This window comes from Hyperolius riggenbachi, chromosome 4 (assembly GCF_040937935.1).
Source record: "Hyperolius riggenbachi isolate aHypRig1 chromosome 4, aHypRig1.pri, whole genome shotgun sequence".
Lineage (NCBI taxonomy): Eukaryota > Metazoa > Chordata > Amphibia > Anura > Hyperoliidae > Hyperolius > Hyperolius riggenbachi.
In genome coordinates, this window is record NC_090649.1 from 473,503,671 (window position 1) to 473,522,404 (window position 18,734).

The window sequence follows — 18,734 nt, forward strand, 5'->3', positions numbered from 1 at the left end:
ACCTTCTTACCCTAATTAGTTGGGTTGATAGCATCTTAAAGGAAACCTTAAGCCAAGGTAATAAATCTATTGTAACTTACCTGTGGCATCTACTGGTCCCCTGCAGCCGATTTTTTTCCCTTGACTTTATTTCATTTAAAGGACCATTATTGCAAAAAAAAAAAAGAATTATTGTGTTACAGCCACTTAGGGCTAATTCAAACTCCAAGAGCCTTTTCAAAGCGCTTGTGATTTTAAAAGCTCTTGCTACTGTTATGCTACGTGTATGTTCACACTTGAGCGATGCGATTTTATAAAAATCCCCCATAGCATTGCATTAGCAAGAGCTTTTTAAATCACTAGCGCTTAAAAAGCTCTTGCAGTGAGAACCAGCCCTTACAGTACATTTCTGACAGTTCAGACAGGTTTTGGACCACTCCATCTTCTCATTGGGGATTCTCAGGGGGGGGGGGTTAATCTTTTTTTTTTTTTTACAAAAAAAGGCTTTATTCAAGTTTAGCGAATGACATGGTTAATTGACAAATCAGGTATAAACCATCATAACAAGTTATACAATCGGCATTCCTAACAAGATAAGGGGGGGAGAAATAGGGAAAAAACATTCAAGAAGGAATCCTAGGTGCTCGGATTTAAATTCTCACAATAAGTAAACCATGGATCCCAGATAGAGTTAAATCTATCAAGGTTGTCAATTGAGGCATAAAATAATCTATCAGTTAGTTTGATGTTATTCATCCTATCAGAGATCAGGGCAATGGAAAGAGTGGCAGTTTTCCATTTCAGAGCTATGGCCCAAAGAGCCGATAAGACTAAATATCTATATAATTTCTGAAATTTTTTAGAGATTACTGGGTTTGGAACAAATAATAAAGCTTGCTTTTTGGTGATCTTAATATTCAAGGAGAATATCTTAGAGGCCAGCTCGTTCCATTGGTCCCAAAACTCTTGAGCAATCCTACAGTCCCAAAAGATATGGGAAAGGGAACCGTTGTTATTACAGTTACGGAAGCATAAGGGAGAAACTGAAGGGAATATCCTATGCAGTTTCATTGGGGTAAAGTACCAGCAAAGCATAAGCTTAATGGCAGTGTCCTTTAGGACATTAGAGGCTGAAGGGGGGGTTTAATCTTTAAATGCATTTGCTTAGCATCAGAAAGAAGTTTTGAATCAGGATGATACCATTTATTGGCTAACTTAAAAGTATATATAAAAGAGTACGTTTTTCGGCCCCTGGGCCTTCGTCAGACTGAATCATGTATGCTTACAAGACAGCTATATACATGCAACGTCAAAGGGGATACATGGATTTTATTGAGGATACTTAAATACATGTCATTATGATGTCTTCATTGAAACAAAGAAAAGAAGAAGGGGCGCTCTGAGTCCTTTGCACTGCTGTAATGTGCACCAATAGGACAGGTCTCACCTGTTTGTGGTGGGGCTGGCACAGCGTACACAGCCCGGATCCGCCTTGTCCCTCTTAGCCGAGCCGGGGACTGAGCTCTGACGTGGGGCGGAAGTGACGTCACTCGCTCCAAGAAGTAGTAGGTCGGTTGCAGGGTAACGCCAGAGAGCTCTGTACAGAACTACTGGCACCGCGCAATGTAGATTGCTAAGCTAGAAGCCTCTCAGAGGTGAAGATATGTGTACTTGAGCGTATTAGGGATATAAAATTTTATTTAAAACAACGCGTTTCGCGGAAATACAATCTCCGCTTTTTCAAGTTAATGCTTGAGCTCAGTCCCCGGCTCGGCTAAGAGGGACAAGGCGGATCCGGGCTGTGTACGCTGTGCCAGCCCCACCACAAACAGGTGAGACCTGTCCTATTGGTGCACATTACAGCAGTGCAAAGGACTCAGAGCGCCCCTTCTTCTTTTCTCTATTCTACAGTGACTATATTGGGAGCAGCCGAGCCCAGGATTGCGGGGGTCAGATCGCAACTAAGGGGCGCGCACTAGCCCCACACTGCCTTTTCATTGAAACAAGACATCCAAACCGGTGTCAGAGGTTGTTAGGCTGTTATTATGAACCCGATAAGACCCTTTGTTTATTAAGTGCTCACACAACTGAGACACTGCCTGGCACACAGGCATCCTAAAATCCTAGTTCAAGAGTTTGTTCAGTTTGTCTGGGCTGCGGAAGAAAAATAAATATCACATTAAATATCATCAACCTCATACCAATTTAACAAATTGGCATCCTTGTTCAATATTTCATCTACTGACTTGAACCAAAGTATACATTTTGTCTCATTAAGCCCCACGTGTCCTGAGGAGGCGTGTGTTCACGCGAAACAGCTGTAGACAGGGGGCAATTGCTTGTACCTGAAATCGTGGCTGAATAAAGAGGATATTGATGCAGTGTGCCGGAGTCCGCTTCTCTTTTGTATTATGCATTTTGCCTCTGCTATTAGTCCCTCATGTTGTGATGTAAAGCCACCCTGCAAGACAGTGACCCGGTGATCATTCAAGCTGTGTCCATAGGAACGAAAGTGCGTGGGGACTGGGAGTTTACATTTGGTATAGATTTGCTTAGCATCAGCTGCTCATTGCAACCATGGCCGGCCTGCGACCGGCTTCCAGGAAGGACGGGGGGGGGGGGGGGGGGGCGCACGTGATGTGCATTCAACTGGCCCTGGCTGCAATTTTACCTGCTGGCTGTGGGCCCTAGGTCCGTCTGTGGCTGCTGCGAGTGGTAGCTCCTCCCCCTGGTGCCGCTGGGGGTGAAGACTCCAGGAACCTGCTGCTGCCTCTTGTTGAGTCTGTGTGAGCCGTGCATGCCAGTAGCCCCGCCTCCCGCTCACAGGCGATGTCTGCTTTGCGCACTAATCAGAGAGAGAACTGCTTGTCACTCCTGGCCATCTTCTGTCTCCAGCTACAAGAAGAAAAGTAAGATTCCCCAAATGCCTCTCAGTTGGGGAAGTGGGGGGGTGGGGGTGCCTATATATGCTAAAGGGGGATCTGCTTGTATACTATACACTATTTACCTGCCTAGCTAAATACACTAAAAGGGGGATCTGTTTATATATACTAAAGGGGGGATCTGCCTATATACACTAAAAGGAAGGGGGGGATCTGCCTATATACCCTAAAAGGAAGGGGGGGATATGTCTATATATACTAAAGGGGGAATTTGCTTATACACACTAAAGGGGATCTTGCACATGGAAGTGTGTGTGTGTGTGCGTGTGATGAGGATGAATGGGGGGAGGCACCAAAATCTGGTTACGCTCAGGGCGCTGTGAAACCTAAGGCCGGCCCTGATTGCAACCACCATAATAGTGTACAAGCGAGTAGGGAGGCTTGTCTGCATCCTTGTATAGATCCTATCCAGGCCATACGCTTGGAAATAATATAGGCAATACTGAGAATTCCGCATGAGGAGATAGACTTGTCCAAAACCAGATCTGTCAGCCTTTTACTGCTTATTGTAAGAGACTGCAACGTAGGAGAAAAGTAATTTATACAGTATTTTACTTGGAGAAATATACTTCTTTAAAGTATGTGTGCACATATATTTGATAATTTTACATTTTTATTTTTTTATAGTAGTCATTTAATCCTATCTCCTGAACCTAAACCTTATCTGTCATAACCCCGACAAATAACCCTAACCAATACTTGCCTTTCATCAAATGGAAAGGTGGTGAAAATCCAATCTTCATTAGCAAATGGTTCTGGACAGAGACATATCAGCTGTATCGGAACATACACTCGGTCCTTAGTCATAGCGTAGTCGTAGCTATGACTAAGTAGCGAGTGTATGCTCCTGTATGCCTGAGCTAATATGTCTCGGTCCAGGACCATTTGCTAATAAAGATTGGACTTTTTTTTCACCTCACAGTCAAACGGACCACCTTTCCATTTGTGGCTACAAGGTTTGGCAGTACTTAGTCCTGCCCTTGTCTGGTATGGTGGGGTGGTGAGGTTTATTTCCTTTTCCATGTGACTTGCCTTTCATCGTTCTTGACTTCAGCACCGGCTTCCCAATCATTCTTCTCTGTAATGAAATCTGCTCATCTTTAGCTCTCATTGACCAGCCCTCTCTCCTTCCATCTAAATTCCACTGCCCAGTCTTCCCACCCCAGATCAGCTTGCCTCATCTCTGGCAGCTTATAGGAGACTCACTCTGTGTACGTTACTTTGCAGCTGCGGAACACATTGCGCTTCATGCTGGGAAACCTGTCTGGATTCAGCCCGGAGGCGGACTCTGTTCCTGGGGAGAAGATGTACATAATAGACCAGTATATGCTGCATGTGCTTCAGGACTACGCCAGCAAGGTGAGAGCCGCTCGGGACTAGCGACTGGCAGCCCCTCTGGGGAGGGGCTCGGGACTAGCGACTGGCAGCCCCTCTGGGGAGGGGCTCGGGACTAGCGACTGGCAGCCCCTCTGGGGAGGGGCTCGGGACTAGCGACTGGCAGCCCCTCTGGGGAGGGGCTCGGGACTAGCGACTGGCAGCCCCTCTGGGGAGATATGTGGAGCATCCATACCGACTGTTTGTAAAGCCTGAAGACTTTAATGCTATACATGTTCTAATAAGGGCAACCCCACTGAAGTGGATGCAAAGCTCAGCAGTGGGCAATGCTGTCCTCCACAGAGAAGATAATCAGAGATCAGAGGAGAGCATGTAGAGGGCATCATAAACAGAAAGTCCTCAGGAGATAGATCCAGGGAAGAGGGGGGGGGGGGGGTGTAGCCTGCTGCTGAAGCAGTAGTTCACAGGGTTGTTGAAAGCGGTGGGGCCAGCCTACCTATTATAGGAAACTTGAAGTGAGAAGGATATGGAGGCTGACATATTTATTTTTTATACAAAGCAAATTGTCTGGCTGTCCTGCTGATCCACTAAAGGTGTCCATTCACCAGATCTCTGATGACATCTGATCAGAGAGCTCTATTGCCTGCCCATACACTGCAAGCCAATTCCCGATCATGTTTAGCATGAAATCTCTTGGGAAACGGCCTGGTGATGTTTATCCTCCGCCTCCCTAGGGATTGCAGACGGAGCCTGGGACTGACATGGGCAGGTTAAGTATACTGCACCGGGGTGCACATCTTACATTAGGGAGGCAGCGTTAAGGGTTACATCATGTTTGTGCTGATATCGCCCACAGTTACTGGGCACCTGATCGAGCATCTCGGCCCTACATCTTGCATCATGTCCAATCGATACATGCAACAGATTTCGGCACAAAATTGGTCGCATCATTGATCAGGCATGTTCTTGGTGGCACCAATTTTCATCCCATTATAATAATCGAATCGGATGGTCAATCAGCCGCCAACTTGCCTGATGTATGGCCACGTTAATCCTTTTAGCCATAGACCTTGAACAAGCATGCAGATCAGATGTTGCTGACAAAAATCTGACAACATTAGCTGCATGTTTGTTTCAGGTGTGATTCAGACACTACTGACCAGAAAGATCAGCAGGACAGCCAGGCAACTAGTATTGTTTAAAGGAAATAAATATGGCAGCCTCCATATGTTTCTCACTTCAGGTTCCCTTCAACCTTCTTGTTGTTGTGTCCAATGGGGGGAAGGTGCCGGTGTAATGTCTGATTGCGCTGCCCGGAAGCTCCCTTCCAGTAGCACGCATGCTCAGTGTGAAGTTAATGATGCTGCTGATGGTAAAATAATAAATATCTCCGCTTTCACACATCCTACACTCCTCAAATTTTCAGGGTAGGGAGGGGACCCCCAGAATGACCTCTATGCCAAATTGCAGCCCCCGAGCCCCGCTGGTTCAGGAGATAGATTACAGAAACCTACCTCAGGAACCAGCTTGTCTCGGGGGCTGCAATTTGGCATAGAGGTCATTCTGGGGGTCCCCTCCCTACCCTGAAAATTTGAGGAGTGTATAATGTGTGGAAGCAGAGATATTTAGTATTTTACCACCAGCAGCATCATTCTATAGGAACTGTGGCCGCACAGTCTCCTACTGCGCATGCGGGGCAGCGCAAATCCACAGGCAGCGTAATCAGACACAACACCGGATGTGGCGGGGTCTGGACCTCAGGAATTCTGTGTAGTTAGTTCTGAGAGTCTTATTTTACTTTTGAAATTAAGGACCACTGAAGCGGGGGTGGGGGGAGAGCTTTCTTCTATGTGAAGGGGAAAGAATTTGCGCTGTGCCCATTATGCTGTGTTTCCTCAGGTGACTGAGGCATACAAGAATTACGAGTTCGGAAAGGTCACCCGCTTGCTGGAGGCGTTCGTCACCAAAGACCTGTCCAGCTTCTACTTCAGTATAATAAAAGACAGGTAAGCGGATTTACGGATGGGCATGTGCTGCTTTATAGTATATAATCGTCCGATGACTTAATGAAAAGGCACGGCTAGACAATCGATGTGTGATAATGGAAAGGCACGAGACGCTTTCTCGTCTCTGGTACACTTTAAAGAGAAACTCCGACCAAGAATTGAACTTTATCCCAATCAGTAGCTGATACCCCCTTTTACATGAGAAATCTATTCCTTTTCACAAACAGACCATCAGGGGGTGCTGTATGGCTGATATTGTGGTGAAACCCCTCCCACAAGAAACTCTGAGGACCGTGGTACTCCTGGCAGTTTCCTGTCTGTGAACCTTGTTGCATTTAGGGAAATAGCTGTTTCCAACTGCCAAAAGAGCATGCAGCAGCTACCATCACCTGCCAACAGTAAAAATGTCACCATGTAATAAATCTCAGAATGTAAATCAGGAATTTACAAGATTTTACAATGGGCAAACACTGACTAAATCATTTATACATAATTACTGTAAAAATGAAGCACTTTCTTTTTTTTTTTTTTTACATTATTTTCACTGGAGTATTTCTTTGTTTGAAGTTTTTGCTTTGCCGGTTGGTATCCTGGAAGGAATTGTTTTTGTTCATTTTTCATGAAAGCAGAGTTGCACTGTAGTCCTTGGCGATATATAGCAGTAACATTTCCTTGTTTTTGGTTCCAGGCTGTACTGTGAGGAGGAGAAGAGTCTGAAGCGGCGCTCCTGCCAGACAGTCCTGTCAGAGGCTGTAGATATTGTCATCCGCTCATTTGCTCCCATCCTCCCACACCTAGCAGAAGAGATCTTCCAGCACCTGCCTTATAAGAAAGGTATGTCCTGATCCAAGTGTACCTGTCATGTCTGTCCCATATTTAATGAATGTTTTCAGCTTTCTGTCTCAGAGATGTCAGTGGATTACCTGTATCTTCTGACAAACAGCCACATGTATGTAATAGGCAGCAGGTCGGGAGCGCGGCGGTAGTGGCGTTTGGTTTGGGGGCGACCAATGCAGAGTGCTATCACCGCCTCCTCCTTCTCATGTCAGGTGTCTTCACTGCATGCCGCGGCGCTATTTCCTGCGTCTGCTACCCCACGACGCCTGTGTCATGTGACGAACGTTAGAAGCCAAACACGAGGCTTGGCGGCATACATGCTGGTCCTCCAGCATTAGTCCTCATGACACACGGGTAGATGCGCCCGGGGAGCGTTAGCTCTGCTGACGACGCCCGGGGGAGCACATTAGAGAGACCTGGGCCTCCTGCAAGTAGTGGTTCCACAGATTTTCAATAAATTTCATGTTGAAAATCTGTGTAGTTTGTGGAATTATTCAATCCCTCTGAGATCAGATTTGATTTGAGAGGAATCACTCTGATGGTCAGATCTGATTGCTATCTATTAGTGTATGACCACCTTAACTGTCAGGTCTTGCAACCAATACTTCCAGCACATGTATGAACGCTCTTACTTAGGACGTGTCTGCCATCCTTTACACTATTCCTCCAGCTCCCTGGGGTTTCTGGAAGAGAAGTTTATATGATCCTGCACAACCACACCCCCTCACCACTTAGTTTCGCCCCTTTCTGGTACTAAGTCAGGGCTGTTGCTAAAAGACTCCGCCCCAGGTTTGTACATCAGGTTGAAAGGGTATAAGTTTTTGCTGATGGTAAGGAATGGTCATACAGACCCCGTATAATGGTTACCCTGCAGCATTTATTGACCCCAGGTCCAGTATTCAGGTTATCTGGTGTATATTTCTCTCACATGTGGCCTCCTCTGCTGCAGAGCACAAGAGTGTCTTCCATGAAGGTTGGATCGTGTCAAATTCCGTGTGGAAGAAGCCGGGCCTGGTGGAAGCTGTGGAAGCTGCTTGTTCCATGAGAGACATTTTCCTGAGCGCCATTCCGGGAAAGAACGCAGCAGAGTACGAGCTCACAGTTGTGATTGAGCCAGGACTGTTGTTTGAACTAATGGAGGTGAGCGTGACTAATGTACGGTCTGTGAACTGCGAGGGTCTGCTCACACAGGAAGCAGCACATGACATTAAAGCTCACACAGGAAGCAGCACAGGTCACACAGGAAGCAGCACAAGGCAGCATAGCTTACACAGGAAGCTACACATGACAGCATAGCTTACACAGGAAGCTACACATGGCAGTACAGCTCACACAGGAAGCAGCACATGACATTACAGCTCACACAGGAAGCAGCACAGGTCACACAGGAAGCAGCACATGGCAGCATAGCTTACACAGGAAGCTACACATGACAGCATACCTCACACAGGAAGTGGCACATCACAACACAACTCACATAGGAAGCAGTACAAGGCAGCACCATATCTTTGCCACCGGCAAGCACTTAATTGCCAATCATCCCCAGAATGCTCTGGTGTAAAATTCCCATTCATGGCTTTGTTATAGTATACACGGTGATTGCAGCATTCTTCACTCAAGCTCTGTCTATTCAAATGAATGGAAGTGTTTTTTTAAACAATGGTAGCGGCTTTTCCCATCGGTCAGGTAAATGCTACTCTCGATCCCATTGTCTCGTTAGAGATGCCTTATGTAGGGTTCAGGATTGTCAATGTTCCGTGTCCCCCGGGGGGAGAACACAAACGCTTTTTTTACACATCCTTAATCATAGCATAGGTGCAAATGAACAAGGGTGATTCATATACAGGATGGCGCCACACCCAGTAACATATGCTCAAGAACCCCACCCACAAAGAGGAGTGTACAAAAAACTTGTACTATGTTTTTATGTATTTGATCACACTGATTGAGGGATGTCCCTCAGTTTTTTGTACACTCCTATTTGTGGGTGGGGTTCTTGAGCTTATGTTACTGGGTGTGGCGCCATCCTGTATATGGATCACCCTTGTTCATTTGCACCTATGCTATGATTAAGGACGTGTAACATCCGAAACACGTCAGCATGTGGTGATGGATTTTAGCCTGATATGTGTTTGATTTAATAAAGCTATTCCTACTCTACTGACACTGTGGATTTCACCTTTCTACATCATTGTAATTGGGGTCCAAGCAGCCCGTTTTCCTGCACTGTTGGTGGACGGAGATTGTGAGTGGAGTTCCACCTTAGGCAGGGAACACACTTGACTGTTTTCGTGCGCGTTTTCTGCACAGAAAAACTGAGAACTCATGTTAATCAATGGGCTAGTACACACTAAGGGCCCTTTTTCACCAGCGCTGGCTGAATCGCAAAAACGCAAACCGCTAGCGATTTTACAATCGCTACGGTTTGCTTTTTAACATAGGAATCGCGGTAGGTCATTTCCACTACCGCGAATTGTTTTTGCCGGGAACGCGAACGCGCGGCGGAGCGATATTTGCCGCGATTTTGCTATGCAGTGCATAGCATAGCAAAATCGCGGCCGCGAACGTCGGGGAATCGCCGGTAATTGCGATTCAGCAATCGCTAGCGTTCAGCGTGAACGCTAGCGATTGCTAGTGGAAAAGGGCCCTCACTGTGTTGTTAGCGAGCAGAAAAAAAACTGACATTCTGCATCCTGATTCTGCACATTTTGGCAGTTTTCTCTATAAATTACATCAGCTGCTGTAAAAAAAAGTGCACGTTTTCCTGCTTGGAAACACAGTGTGCAGAAAAAGTATGCAGAAAAACGTGCGCTGAAAACTGAAAGTCTAGTGTGTTCCCTGCCTTACATTTAAGGGAACATGAACTGAGTAAAGTTAAAGCGGAACTGTAAAGATATTTTACCCACATAGTTTCACTTACCTGGGGCTTACCTAAGCCCCCCCCAGCAGCCGCCCTTTCCCGCGCCGGTCCTGCCCGAGCCGCCGTTCTCCCGCCGCCAGCTCCGTTCCGTGCCATAGACGACGCCAGCGCAGCCCTGCCACGCGTATCTTTTCATCGCGTTCCCCTCTGCAAAAGCGGGGATGCGAAGAAAGGATATGCGTGGCAGGGCTGTGCTGGCGTCGTCTACGGCACGGAACGGAGCTGGCGGCGAGAGAACGGCGGCTCGGGCAGGACCGGCGCGGGACAGGGCGGCTGCTGGGGGCTTAGGGAAGCCCCAGGTAAGTGAAACTATGTGGGTAAAATAACTTTACAGTTCCACTTTAATTAAAATAAACTCATGGTGCAGCTGCAAATGAATATTACATACTTACCTCGTCGTCGGTTCCTCTCAGAAGCTCACCATTTTCTTCTTACAGTGATACCTTCCAGTTCTGACAATATTATGTCAGAGCTGAAATATACCAGTTGCTGTCACTTATATATCAGCTGCTGTCGGTTACAACTGAATGTGCAAGGTAATGTCCATGTTTCCCTATGGCTCAAGTGGGTGATATTACAGTTTAACAGGGTGATGACCAGGAAGCTGTTATGGGGGTAATGGCCATTTTCAAAATAGAGGTCAAAGAATTAAGTTGATCACAGTGAACAAACAGGACGCAGGAGAGGAGAAAGAGATTGATGAGTAGTCAACACAGGAGGTAAGTATGATGTTTTTATGTTTATTTTGAGTTTACATGTTCAGTTCAGGTTCTCTCCCAACTAAACTGCATAGGGAGCTGCAATTAAAATGTAAAATATGCAAGCACTAGTGCACATGACAGGCGGGGGCCCCAAGCACTGCCACCACTTCGGGACCCCCAACCCCACATGCAACACAATGGGGGAGCGTAGGAGAGCCTCTGAGCTGCCACCACCAGGAACTCACCCCCAGGAACTCACCCCCACCACACACAAGAGAAATGCTCACTCTCAGACAGCACTCTGCCACTTATATACTGTTTGCAAACTGCATGTCAGCCAATAAGTGCAAATACATTACACCTAGTCTGCAATACTTGATTAAGCAAAGGCTGAGCAATTCAGCCAAAGGTTAGAGAGGGCTTCAGTCGCATATAGACTATAGAGGGCTATATGACCAGCAGGGGGCACCAGCGTGCAGGAAATGACCTCTCATTCTCCCCCTCTGAGAGGGAATTTCCTGCAGTTGGTGCCTGCTGCTGTGAGCATTTCTCTTGTGGTGTAATGAATGGGTGTGCGCTGCACCACCTAATATTGTGTCTGAGGCGAGCTGGGATCGGTACAGAGCAGTGCGCTCTGCTGCCTGTTTGAATGGCCCATGAAATGTGCCACATGTTTAAAGCTAATGTAACCCGTTTAGTTTTTTTTTTAAAAAAAAGCAGAAACTCACCTAAGGAGGGAAGGCTCGGTCCTTATGAGCCATCCCTCCTCTCCCGGTGCTGCGCTGGCTCCTCTGTTCTCATCCCACGGCGAGGGGACTTCGGAAGCCGAGTCCTCCGGAAGACAGGCGGCGCACACGGGAGCGTGTCATAGAGGGCGTGTGCGCAGTGTAGAGGGGCCCGTCTTCAGAAGCACTCGGGCTCCCAAAGCATTTCCGAAGCCTCTCTTCGGCGGGGGAACAGCGGTATTTGACCGAAACGGTAGAATACTGCTACGGGGGAGTCAGGACAGCAGTGGGCACCGGGAGAGGAGAGGGAATGCTCTATGGCCTAGGTTCTCAACGTGTGGTACGCGTACCCCAGGGGGTACGTCTGATGGTTCCAGGGGGTACTCTGGCTTGGTATACTTTACCAAGAATAACAAATTTAGAGTTTTAGAAAATGATAAATCTTATTTAAACAACACCAAATTTGTATTTTAGCTAAATAAAAGCAATAGTAAATGCTTGGAAATTGTTTAGAACTAATTATCATGTACTACGATTAACTATAAATTTGTCAAGGGTTACTTGTGATAATGTTTACTATGCTAGGGGGTACTTGGTGAGTAAAGGGTTTTAAAAGGGGTACCTACCAATATAATGTTGAGAAACACTGCTCTATGGGACCCAGAGCCTCCCTCTCCTTAGGTGAGTATCTGACTTTTTTTTTTTAAAAAAAACCTGGTTCCCATTAGCTTTAAAGAGGCAGCCATTTTAAATGATGCTGCAGATCTCATTTTCAGTGACTTTCAGTTATTTGTTGCGTGTCTTGTATCGGTCTTGTGCTGCTGATGTGATGTCCAGGATGCATTGCTTCTCCTGAATGTGACATTATTATACTGTCACCCCGCTGAGATCCCTGTCCTTGTCTCTCAGACTCTGCAGGCGGAGGAGACATCCAGCACGTCACAGCTGAATGAACTCCTGATGACATCTCAGACCAGCCTGGCGACGGAACTACCACTGGATCTTCCCGCAGACGCTGCTGTGCTGAGCAGCTCATTCCTCATCAACCTGGAAGGTAGGGAGGCTCTGCCCCGGCATCTCCTGCCTCACCAAGGCAACAAGCAAAGGTCAGAGTGCAGGATCCCACAGCAACCAATCACAAACAGCCTTTTACCTCTAGGGTTTTTGTAAGCTGAAATCTGATTGGTTTTATAGAGGTTCCTGTACACAGATCCCAGAAACAGTGCGCTGCCTAATTCTGACACCAGACCTTCAGCTAAGCTGCTGGCATCAGGCTGCCCTATATATAAAGAAGTGTAAAAGTAGATTTATGCATCCTGCAAGGCCAGGATTTTTTTTCTGTTTGCTCGAGACTTCTGATTAGGTGAGTTCTAGATAACGGGGGTTTTACTGTATATTCATTTAAAGGATGGGAATAAAGTTTGGAGCCAATTAAAGGGACTCCGAGCAGTGCAGAAACTATGGAAAGATGCATATCATTTTAAAGCTCTCTTTCTCCTCTTTCCAATGATATATAAACCGCCGCCCTACGCCTTTTAGTTTTCGCTATTTTCAATCGCGAAAATAGAGAAAACTAAAAGGTGTAGGGTGACGATTTAGGTGTCGCCAGAAAGAGGAGAAAGAGAGCTTTAAAATGATATCCATCTTTCCATAGTTACTTGTATTACACAGGACGACACTTTCCCCAGTGTCAGCAGCTCCATTCAGCAGAATGGAGCTGCTGACTTTAGGAAAAAGTCGCCCTGTGTAATACAATGTAACTATGGAAAGATGGATATCATTTTAAAGCTCTCTTTCTCCTCTTTCTGGCGACACCTAAATCGTCACTCTACGCCTTTTAGTTTTTTCTATTTTCGCGATTGAAATCTAAGAGGCGTAGGGCGGCGCTTTATATATCATTGGAAAGAGGAGAAAGAGAGCTTTAAAATGATATGCATCTTTCCATAGTTTCTGCACTGCTCGGAGTCCCTTTAAACACATTTTTCAGTAGATAAAATACATATATTTATACAGATCTGTAAATCAGTCCTGAAAGAGGGACAAATGAGGAGGAAAGAGGGTTTGGGTTCCTAAAGAGGATTGTCTCTCGGAAAAAGGGACAGTTTGGAGCTATGTGCCTTTTTGGGGTAAAGGGGGTGCACTTTGCCTTGGGTGGTAGTGGTAGCGGTTCTTGTACCGGCAATATTCCTACCAGCTTGCTTGTAGTTCCACTGTTCAAACTGCAAGAGGATGGGGCAGACGCAGCTGTCTGAATAGTTCATGATGTAAGAAGGGGTTGTTGAGAGAGCTTGACCAGAAACATCTATTTAATGGAGTTTATTCACCGAATAAAAACAAGTACTTAATTTTTGCTGAGTTGTCACATTTGTCATTTACAGGCGGGGACATCTGTGAGGAAGAAACGTACCAGGTTGTCATCCAACAAAGTACCAAAGAGCGCTGCCCCCGCTGCAGGAAGTTTACGGCCAGCTCCACCCTGACGCCTTGTCCGCGGTGCCTGGAGGCCATCGCCGGGAAGTGAAGCCAATAAGGCTCTTAGTGAAGGCGTTTGCATGCAGATCGAGGATGGTAATATGTGCCTCTTCTCTTGCGAATACATCTGGACTTAACTGCTGAACAAAAATCCATCTGTTGGAAGAACAGTTGCTACGCCCTTCCCCAGGAGGTCCCCGGGCGCTAGTCTAGTTTAGGGGACACAGCAGGAAACCTCATAGAGAACTGTTCTCCATTCCCAGCACGAAGCGTTGTGATTGGCTGAATAGAGTAGGCGTAGTTTACTACAACCTATCTTAAAGTACATTTGTAACAAAAAACAAACAAACACATGCCTGGAAGGTGGAAGCCTCAGGATCCGAATGAGGCTTCCCATGTCATATTTAGCCTGGGGGATTCAGCACTGGCAGCCCCTGAAAACTCCCATGACAAGCACTGCGCTGTAGCGCGCAGCAACATTTACCTTCAGGGCTCCTGCGCAGTAGAAGCTTTCCGATCGGGCTCTGGCAGAAATAGCCGAGCCCGATCCGGTCCTCTCTACTGTGCAGGTTGCCAACGCAGTAAGCGGACCCAATTGGGTTCGGCTATTTCTGCTGCAGCCCGATAGGAAAGCTTCTACTGCACCTGTGCTGGAGCCCTGAAGGTAAAGATTGTTGCGCCTGGACTTTGGGGTCTGCTGGCGCTGGATCCCGGAAGGTGAAGAGGGACGGGGAAGCCTTATTAGGGTCCAGAGGCTTTGCCCCTCCTGAGGTAAGTGTCCCCCAAGGAATGTTTAATTTCCTTTAAAGTGAACCTTAAGTCAACTATAAAAAAATGAGATTTACTCACCTGGGGCTTCCCTTAGCCCCTAGTAGCCGATCGGTGCCCTCGCAGCTCCGCTGTGACGCTCGCGTTCCCATGCCTGTCGGCCGGTGACGGCCAAACCGGAAGTGTTCGCCGGCGGGTCCTGGAGCGTCACAGCGGGGCTGCGAGGGCACCGATCGGCTGCTGGGGGCTGAGGGAAGCCCCAGGTGAATAAATCTCATTTTTTTATAGTTGACTTATGGATCACTTTAAACCTAGTAGTTGGAGAGGGTGCTGTCCACCCAATCACATGTGGATTTTTCTCATGGGGTTTCCTGCTGGGTGCCCCAAACTCCACTTAAGTGCAGATATCACTACTGCCCACCTCTGCCACTCAAACACTCCTCGAGCTCTCCATTGCTCAGTGTGCAGGAAGCTGCTCTTCAGATATGAACTGGGCTCTGATAGGAAACCCAATGCAAGAGAACCTGTCACATTCTACTCTTGAATAGGGGCACTATGACTCGCAGGGGCTTTGGGATAATGGAAAATTGCCTTTGTGGGAAATGCTTTATTTTTCTCTCTCCAGGTTTGGATGAGCAGCCGGTTATGGGTTTCCTATTGGATAAGATCAGTGTTTGCTGTGTAAAGTTCTCCAAAACCGTATATGCACTTCTTTTACACATAATGTATATTTTATGTATAGACTATAGAAAGTTCAGATCTATGCTGTTTCACTGGGAAATCTAAAAATCAGGGCTGCGTATAAATAAGATTTTCTTTTTTTAATTTAAGTTTAAGAATAAAACCTTCCCTTCTTCCAACCCCTTGGCTGTATTATTTCTGCTCAGCGCTAGATAACAAAAGAGCGCCACCTGCAGGCTGTAAACTGTGACATGTGCACTCATACATACATCATATCTGAGGAGTGCCAGTCTAGAATCTGCTTCCATAGACATACACAGATTAAAGGATACGTGTAGTGACATGATGAGATAAACATGTGTATGTACAGTGCCTAGCACACAAATACCTATGCTGTATTCCTTTTTTTTCTTTCTCTGCCTGAAAGAATTAAATATCAGATATGTAAGTGGCTGACTCAGTCCTGACTCAGACAGGAAGTGACTACAGTGTCACCCACACTAATTCCCTTTTTACCTCTTTCTTGCTCTCAGAAGTATTTTCTACTAGGAAAGTGTTTTATAGTTGGAATTTACCTATTTCATGCAGAGAAAGAAAAAAAGGAACACAGCATAGTTATTTGTGTGCTAGGCACTGGACATACCCATGTCTATCTCATCATTTCACTTTGGGTATCCTTTAACAGATCTTTTTGTATTGCATTGAACAGAAGGACGTAAGGCAGCAAATTAAGTTGGTTTTGTTTTGTACATTATAAACCCAATGGAATGTTTCAGCATATAAGACACTCCAGACTATAAGACGCACCTAGGTTTAGAGGGCAAAAACGGGGGGGGGGGGAATACTAGGTGTGTCCATGGTCCAAAAGAGTCTTGTTCTCCCCCAATTATTGTGCCCCCCCCCTTGAACCTTATGTGTCGTCATCCTCCTCCGCTCCCCCCCCCCCCCCTACACACATCTCATGCGCTCCCCCTAAATAAATAGAAATCCGCAGCAGTACAGCTCACCTAATCCAGCGGCGATCAGAGACCTCTCCCTCATAGCTCCCCTAGTGCCGGCTTCTGCTGATCGCATCATCATCAGCAGAGGCCGGGGAGCCGTGATGGAGAGGTCTCTGATTGCCGCTGGATTAGGCAAGTCGTGCTGCCGTTGATTTCTATTTATTCAGGGGGAGCGCAGGAGACATGGGGGGGGGGGGGGGAGTGCAGGGAGTCCTTAACATCACAGCAGTTTGTATTGGCAAAGGCTCATAAGTCAAGGACTCCCTGTATTTAGCATGTAAGATGCAGGGACTTTTTCTCCCCATCTTGGGGGGGGGGAGAAAAAATTTGTCTTATATTGCAAAATATACAGTAACTTTAAAATGATCTGTCACACATTGGTGATTTGTTTAAATATTGACCCATGTGTGTGTGGCCACCTTTGAAACACTTGCCTTGGAATAGGTGCATTTCCCATTGCAGGCTAAATCATCAGTGTCGTCATTCTATGGTGGAGATCTCCATTATAAAAGAATAGCCACTACCTAAAAATGACTCAGCGCTGTGATAGATAGGCATGTGTACAGTTTTAGAGAGTGTTAAGAACCTACATGTGTTCTACGATTTCTGAATTTTCGTGTCTTTGGGTCTGATAGTTGTCTTACCTGGCCCCACCAGTCTAGGCAGCCATCACCTTATGGGCATGATAAATGTAAAGGCCCACACACACACATGCTAGATCAGTCAGCTGAGGTGACCAATAACACCCCCCCCCTTATACATTTCCCTGGTGTCTAGTGCTTCCCCTCTCCCTCCCCCATATGGCTACGCTGATAATGTAGGGCAGCAATGGCTAACCTTGGCACTCCAGCTGTGGTGGAACTACATTGCAATACTCTGACAGCTCTAAGCATAACTCAGGAAGGCAGAGGCATGATGGGATTTGTAGTTTTGTCACACCTGGAGTGCCAAGGTTAGCCATCACTGATCTAGGGCGTCGCCCCCATATGGCTATGCTGATGGTATACAAAAACAAAAGTTTGCTTTCTTAAAACAGAAAGAATTTGTGATAATTCAAGTTGCTGAATATATGCAAATTAACCATAGTTACCCTTAGAAGCTAAACACACCTCCAGAACCGCTGGAATGCAATGATGTGTCAGCTTGTTAATTTGTACAGAGCCAGAATGTTGGATTATTCTGGCCCTGTACAAATTAACAAGCTGACACATCATTGCATTCCAGCGGTTCTGGAGGTGTGTTCAGCTTCTAAGGGCAACAATGGTTAATTTGCATATATTCAGCAGTGATGCACTGGGAGACATCTCAAGCTCACTCCAACCTGAATTAGTGCAAATACTTTCTGTTTTAAGAATGCAAACTTTTGTTTTTCATAGCATTTTAGTAAGGGGGCTTTTAGGACCATTGTAGCCCCTCATACACTCCAATGAGTTCTGGTTCACTATGAACTGAATATAATGCATAATGCAAAGTGGAGAAACTTGTGGGTCAAATTTAATAGCTCTGTGGACCAGAGTTTGACATGTATGAACTAGAATGATTAGATACCTATTTTTCAGATCTAATATAAGGCAACGTAAATGGAAATTCCACTTTAAAAAAAAGTGTTCTATATATTGCAAGACTGAATGGCAAACATCAGTTCAGCTGGATTACTTTGTGTTGCCAACTTGCCCGTGTCTCTCCCTGCAAATAACTCCCCCTCCCATCTCTATGCTGCTCATTGCTATGGATAAGCAGGCATCACATATCTGTGATCTGTAGTTAAGCCCAGGAAGGAGAGCACAGAGCAATGACCAGACCTGACCTACGGATCTTATAATTAAAATGTTACCAGAGATGCAAATGAGACGTACTCAGAGACTGCCATATTTTATTTCCTTTTCAACAATACCAGTTGCCTGGCTGTCCTGCTGATCTTCATTGAATCAATAGTGTCTGAATCACATGCCTGAAACAAGCATGCAGCTAATGCATCAGAGCACCTGATCTGCATGATTGTTCAGGGTCTGTGGCTGAAAGCATTAGAGGATCTGCAGGACAGCCAGGCAATCTGCATTGTTTAAAAGAAATGTCAGCCTCTCACTTCATGTGTGCTGTAATGCAGACTCTATGCAGGAAGTGTACATGTCACATGACAAAATGTAACTAGGATTACTGCTGCAGACCGTGCATTACCACATGCTACATGGATGTTCCTGAGATAATAGCCAGTCACTTGAAGCACATAAATCTGGCTTTAAAGCAAATTATATGTAGCTTGGAAATGGGCCAATCAAATGAACATCTTGTCAATTTCCAATTGGCCCAGTTCTTGCATACAAGGCGGAATTCATTGTGTCTCACTGAACATCTCTTGCAGTGAAA

The 18,734-nt window shown here is 46.1% G+C and overlaps 1 protein-coding gene across 1 annotated transcript in view; it reads left to right on the plus strand.

The window, feature by feature from the left end:
- IARS2 (isoleucyl-tRNA synthetase 2, mitochondrial) overlaps window positions 1-14,746 on the plus strand; it is a 104,453-nt gene extending 89,707 nt beyond the window's left edge. The window contains exons 18-23 of the mRNA XM_068232918.1: window positions 4,149-4,280; window positions 6,156-6,262; window positions 6,951-7,096; window positions 8,049-8,239; window positions 12,355-12,499; window positions 13,824-14,746. Coding sequence (XP_068089019.1) covers window positions 4,149-4,280; window positions 6,156-6,262; window positions 6,951-7,096; window positions 8,049-8,239; window positions 12,355-12,499; window positions 13,824-13,966 — 864 coding nt within the window. The 3' untranslated portion in view covers window positions 13,967-14,746. The remainder of the gene's footprint in view (window positions 1-4,148; window positions 4,281-6,155; window positions 6,263-6,950; window positions 7,097-8,048; window positions 8,240-12,354; window positions 12,500-13,823) is intronic.
- Window positions 14,747-18,734: the final 3,988 nt, after the last annotated feature.